Source organism: Hippichthys cyanospilos, chromosome 9 (assembly GCF_059441005.1).
Source record: "Hippichthys cyanospilos isolate Australia breed blue-spotted pipefish chromosome 9, RoL_Hcya_1.0, whole genome shotgun sequence".
In the NCBI taxonomy this organism is placed as follows: Eukaryota; Metazoa; Chordata; class Actinopteri; order Syngnathiformes; family Syngnathidae; genus Hippichthys; species Hippichthys cyanospilos.
The window spans coordinates 22,981,524-22,987,500 of record NC_142377.1 but is presented as its reverse complement, the minus strand read 5'-3'; the positions used below and the strand labels follow the sequence as shown (position 1 = coordinate 22,987,500).

The 5,977-nt window shown below is 45.0% G+C and overlaps 1 protein-coding gene across 12 annotated transcripts in view; it reads left to right on the top strand.

Moving 5' to 3' along the window:
- grip2b (glutamate receptor interacting protein 2b) overlaps positions 1-5,201 on the top strand; it is a 45,429-nt gene extending 40,228 nt beyond the window's left edge. For all 12 annotated transcript variants that reach the window (XM_088424202.1, XM_088424199.1, XM_088424210.1 and 9 more), the window contains 4 exons: positions 1,028-1,233; positions 1,603-1,749; positions 2,011-2,188; positions 2,284-5,201. In XM_088424202.1, coding sequence (XP_088280328.1) covers positions 1,028-1,233; positions 1,603-1,749; positions 2,011-2,166 — 509 coding nt within the window. In that variant the 3' untranslated portion in view covers positions 2,167-2,188; positions 2,284-5,201. The remainder of the gene's footprint in view (positions 1-1,027; positions 1,234-1,602; positions 1,750-2,010; positions 2,189-2,283) is intronic.
- Positions 5,202-5,977: the final 776 nt, after the last annotated feature.

The window sequence follows — 5,977 nt, the reverse complement described above, 5'->3', positions numbered from 1 at the left end:
AAAAATAAACGATAAACCTCCGAAAGGTTTGGCCCTGCCTCGGTCCGGACCTCCGAAAGTCTAGGTCTTGCCTCAGTCGCAATACTCTGTCCTTTGGTCTCAACCTTCAAAGGTCTGTGTCCTGCCTTGTTATGGACCTCCCAAGTCTTCAGCTTACCTCGGTCTCATATATAGACCCTCCGTTTACTGCACGCCTTGGTCTGGACGTTCTAACGTTTTGACCTCGTCTCGATTTGGACCTACCAGCTTTTTGATCTTGGCCTGGTCTGGTCTCTCAAAGGTTTTAGTCTTGTCTTGGTCTTGACCTCCAAAATCTTGGTTTTGCTCAGTCTCAATACTCCCCAGTCTCAATAATGTCTCGGTCTTGACCTACAAAGATCTTGGCCTTGACCTCCAAAACCCTTTGTCTTGATTCTGTCTCAATACTCTCTATAATGTCTCGATCTGGACCTTCAAAATTCTTGGTCCGACGACTTACCTGGGTCTCAGTACTCTACCCTTGATAATTTGATCTTGACCTCCAAAAGCATTGTTCTTGTTTCTGTCCCATTACTCCCTACTCCCTGTAATGTCTTGGTCTGGACCTTCAGAAGCCATGGTCTCGTCTTGGGCTTGACCTCCGATAGTTGTAATCTTGTTTTTGTCTGGGCTCTTCAAAAGTCTTGGTCTCGTCGCTGTCCCGAACTCCAAAAGTTTTGGTCTTGCCACAGTCTCAATGAATGTCTTAGCCTCAACTTAAGTTTCGATCTGGTCTCCGTCCTGACCCACTAACGGTCTGATCTTGTCTTGTTCTTGACCTCCAAAGGTCTCGGTCTTGCCTCCGTGTCAATACTCTCTATGATGTTTCGGTCTCCATTTCCAAAGGTCCTGGTGTCGTTTGGGTCCGGAGCTCAAAGTCTCGGCCTTGGAAACTCTCTCGTCTCAACAATATTTTGGTTTTGGTCGGTGCGGTCTCGCGCAAAATCACTCCTCTTGCTGGAAAAACCAACAGTGTTGTGAACGAGCGTTTTCCGCACCCCCCTCTTAGACTCCCTCCTGGAGGTCCGCCTGCACCCGGACGAGCTGCTGCGTCCAGGGCCGCACCTGCTCCCGGACGACGTGTCCCCGCCGCTCACGCACAGCGAGCCCAAGCCCAAGGCCTCCTTGAGGGTTTCCGAGAGGACGTGGGAGTCCCGCCGCATCAAGGAGGAGATGCAAGGCCTCCTGTCGCCCACGCCGCTGGAGCTGCACAAAGTCGGTTTGCGTCTAAAGCGCAGATTTCCTCGTCTGTCCGGGGACCGCTTGGAAAGTCTCCCCCCTCCACCGCCTTTGACCAGTCTAGTTGTCAGTGACGTCTTTGGAGGGCGGTGGGCGCGAGGAGGTTCTGGTGCCGCTAGATGGCGCCCGAGCCCCTTTTGAGATGCGCAAGCCCAGCGCGGTTTGTGAGTCCGTTCTGATGATACCGAAATTCTCGAAAAGGGCGGTCGGCCAAGGCGATGAGGGGAAACTTTTCAAGGGTCCGGGCGCGCTGGCGTGAATGTCACCGTTTGCGTTGGGACTTTGTTGGAAGCGCGAGAAGCAGAACCCGGGGCGCCGCACCCGCTCGGGTTTCCTCTCCCGCAGGTCACGGTGATGAAGGATCCGGAAAGTGAGGACTTTGGCTTCAGCGTGTCCGACGGCTTCCTGGAAAAGGGCGTTTACGTCAACATGGTGCGAGCGGACGGACCGGCCGACCGATCGGGCCTCAGACCCTACGACCGGATCCTTCAGGTATGGCCCGTCCCCGTCCGGTCACGTGACTTGGGAACGAGCGGAATTTTTTCATTTGGACCCAAAACCGAAGCCAAGTCAAAACCTCGGTAGTGATTTTGGCCAGCGAAAAGAAGGCTTCTGAGTCGGCCTGATTTGGGTCAAAAGCGATGGGTAGGAACGGCCAGCTTTACACCGCGGTCCTTTACGTCTATTCCGCCGCCCTTGAAAAGTCACCTGACGGGGAGCGCCGCTGACGCCGCCGGTTCCGGTCGGTTTCAGGTGAACCACGTCAGGACCCGGGACTTCGACTGCTGCCTGGCGGTGCCGCTCATCACCGAGGCCGGCGATCGCTTGGAGCTGGTCATCAGCCGCAACCCGCCGGACGGCGTCCCGGACAACAACAACACTCTGGACCGGCGCCCTCTCGACCTGTAGCGCGCCCGCGGCCGACCCAAAGGTTGCCCTGCCGATCGTTCCCCTTCATCGAGATCTTCTTTTTTTTCTTGGCTTGTATAATAGCATAATCCTGTTTTTTCCCTGTTTCTTTTCAAGCCTGGACAGGTGACGAGCGTCACGTTCTGCGGGTTCTTGACCAGAGCGAAGCGCCGCCCGCGTGGCCGCTTAGCGCGCCGTCTTTGCACACGTTTGCGTCGCTGCTAAACTGGCGCAAAACCACGCACAAACTTTGCGGCGCAAAAAGTGCGCGCCATCGCAACGTCTTGGAAGGACTGCTTGGGAAACGGTATGAGGGACGAGCTTTTTGCAGAGTTTTATGTGCACAGACTTGTCCGAATGCCGGCTCTTTCACTCCCCGTTGCCGTCTCAAAACTTTTGTTCAAGAACCCTAATTCCCCAAATATAGAACACACCTGTGTATGGGACGCACCCTTAATTTCGCAGTCAAATTCAGTTAGCGTGCTAGCGTGTTTGAGACGCAACAAGACTATAGCAAACTATAGCAAAACAAAATCATCTTTTGCAAAAGTCCTCAGATTTTGGAATGAACTTTGGATGCTCGTGTTTTCAAAGGTTTTCAAATTTAGCGTTTGCAAAAGTTAGCTTTCGCGTTTTCGCAAGGGAAACCTGCATTAGATCCTGTAATTGCCCAAATAAAGGGTCGGATTCTGGTATTTTCTATGCTAGTGTGTACAGGACACACCAAGTGTTTGAAGACAATGTCAAAACTCAAGGCCTTACACTGGCGAGGCGTTCACTGGCACTTCACAATGTGGGATGTCTAATCATTTTGGAATTCTTAGAATGGTTTGAACACTTGTCAGAATTACGTGATTTTTGTCTACTTCCTGTTGGCGTCCAAATACTTCCTGTTGGCGTCCAAATATTTTGTCCTTACTTGCGTCCCAGTGGTTATGTTCAAATTGTCTTTTTGTCCAAAGCCCGCGTTTACTCTCCGTGAACGCTCTGCGGCTGTCCCAAAACTTTTGTCCAGATTCCACATGTGGCGGTTGCCATGGCAACACTGGAATTATGCAGGCTTCTTTCTGTGAGTAGGCTTAGCTTGTCCGTGTGGAAACTTGCACAATCATGAGGTTGCCTTCAAGTGCCCCCCCCCCACCTACTCACACACCCAAACACAAGTGTACCCCCCCCCCCCCCCCACCACCACCACCACCACCAGCACCATATTTTTAGTCGGCTGTTTTCCTCCGGAAGGCCAATTATTTGTGGATTAGCGGCGCTAAGAGGGACCGGCGTGACTGTCACATGACCCCCCGCACCATTAAACACCTCCCAATGTCAACTGGAACTTTCTCAGCTTCTCTACTTTACACTTAGCCACACATCGCCTTGATGCTAATAGGCGCACCCCCTCCTAGGGGGAAAAAAAACATTTAGGAATCTTCATTGGTCTTTTCTTAACTTCTTAACATAAAAAAAAGTTAATATCAGAATATCCTTTTTTTTTTAAGCCACGCACCCCTTTAAGATCTCGCTACAATGTGTGCACCTCCTTCAAAACAAATATGGCAGCCGCACAAACAAGGTTAGGGTTAGGGTTAGGGTTAGGGTTAGGGTTAGGGAAGACATAAATAGATGAGCGTGAAATAAATCATGAAAGCATACAAAGCTCTTTTCTCAAATTGGTGCGCACCCCCTTTCTTGTGCATACCCCATGAAAAAAAACATCATGTCGCCCTGAAATCATAGACTACGTTGATAAGTCATCTTTTGCCAAACTTTGTAAAATTGGTGCACCCCTTCTCCTCTGCACACACCATGAATAAAACATTTTGCCCCCCTCCCAGATCATAGACTATGTTGACAGGTTGTCTTTTGCCAAAGTTTTTAATGTAGCGCACCCCCCAAAATTGCTGCACCCCTTCTTTGTTACACACACCATGAAAAAAACCAAGTAGACTGTATGTAGTCATGTGATCTTTTGCCAAAGTTTTGAAAGTAGCGCACCCCCGCAAATTGCTGCACCCCTTCTCCTCCGCGCACACCATGAAAAAAAACATCATGCCTGACAAAAACAGACTGTACTGTATGTAGACTCTTTTGCCAAACTTTTTTGGAAGTAACGCACCCCTTCCCCCTGCACGCCTCTGAAATTTAGTTCAACAAACAAAAATATGGTCAGCCTCACACCCCCAGTGTGTGTGTGTGTGTGTGTGTGTGTGTGTGTGTGTGTACCAGAATACTGTCGGTTTACATGTAAATAATGTGAAGCTTCACAGAGCATGTGTGTGTTTGTGTGTGTTGTATTAAAAAAAAAAGCACAGTGTAGGATAGAATTTTGTGTAAATATTGTGATGACTTTTTACATTTTGTAAAGCAACAAAAAGAAGTTAGTAAGAAAAAGCTTCCAAATGTTGCGTTGGTGTGCGTGTGTGTGTGCGCGTGCGTGCGTGTGTTTTCCTATGCATCTCAATTTTGGTATTTGGTTTGGAAGCCCAATCTGGAAGCTTTTTGTTCCAACTTAAATTCATATTTCGCAAGCACCGTATTCATAAGAATTTTGAAAATAAGCGGTGTGGAATTGAATTCCCCCGTCAATGATATGCAAATGTTGTCATCCTCTGTTACTTGTTTTTGTTTTTTGATACGCAGTGTTTTTGTCGAGTTTCTCAGCAAATTCAATGGGCGAAACCAACAGTTGAATTTTCGACTCAAGAAAAACAAAATGACCGTTTCTTTACGGCCCTGCAGCTCCTCCCTGAGTCCTCAGTGCGGCACAAATACAACCGTTTCAATTTTTTTTGTTTGTTTGTTTGCGTTCCCTCTCCGGATTTGCGATTTAGGCGAGAGCAAATGTTTTGATTTGAATGTTTCCATGCCTCTTCTTCCCAATTCCAGATGGGGCTCTTCAAATCTCTCATGTTGCCTCTGTAAAAGACATGATAATATTTTTATATCGACGCCTTCCTCTTGTCCAACTTGGGAAGAAACAGGAAACATCAAACAAAAAACAAACAATTGTCATGTGCAAAAATAAAAACTCATACGGGCTTGGTCTTTTTTTTTATTTAAAGTATTTATGGTCAAACTTGACCTCTTTATTCATGATTGTGTTAAAAAAATCAGATCTCTCTCTCTCTCTCTCATATATATATATATATATATATATATATATATATATATATATATATATATATATATATATATATATATATATATATATATATATGTATATATATATATATATATATGTATATATATGTATGTATATATATGTATGTATATAATGTGTGTGTGTACAGAAATGACCCGCAAGCCGTATGTTTGACACCCTTGCGTTACAGTCACATAGTTGTTTACTGTATACTATAAATGGTATACTTACGTTTTATGAAAAGATTTAAGAAAAATGCCTTAGTAGGTCATTTAAATGTATTTAATCAATTTATGATTTAATAAATTCAAATGAATATGTAATCATTTTAATAATTATAAATAAAATGATAAGCTAATATACTGTAGTTTAATATTAAATTATGTTTTTATTAAATGTACACTTTTAATATAATGAATAAGTAATCCATTTAACAATTGTGAATAAATATAATTTTAAATTAATACAATTATTTTTTTTATTAAATCTATTCAAACTATATTAAATAGTCAAAAAAATTGAATAAAAGTATTGTAAAATATAAAAAGTCTTATACATGGTTGTTTTTTCTCAGCAATAAAGATGTTCAAATTTCAGTTTCCATCTTTGTGTCCAAAATAACCCGAATTTGTGAAAGTTTGTTGGCATGACAAAAAAATATCAAAGTGCAGA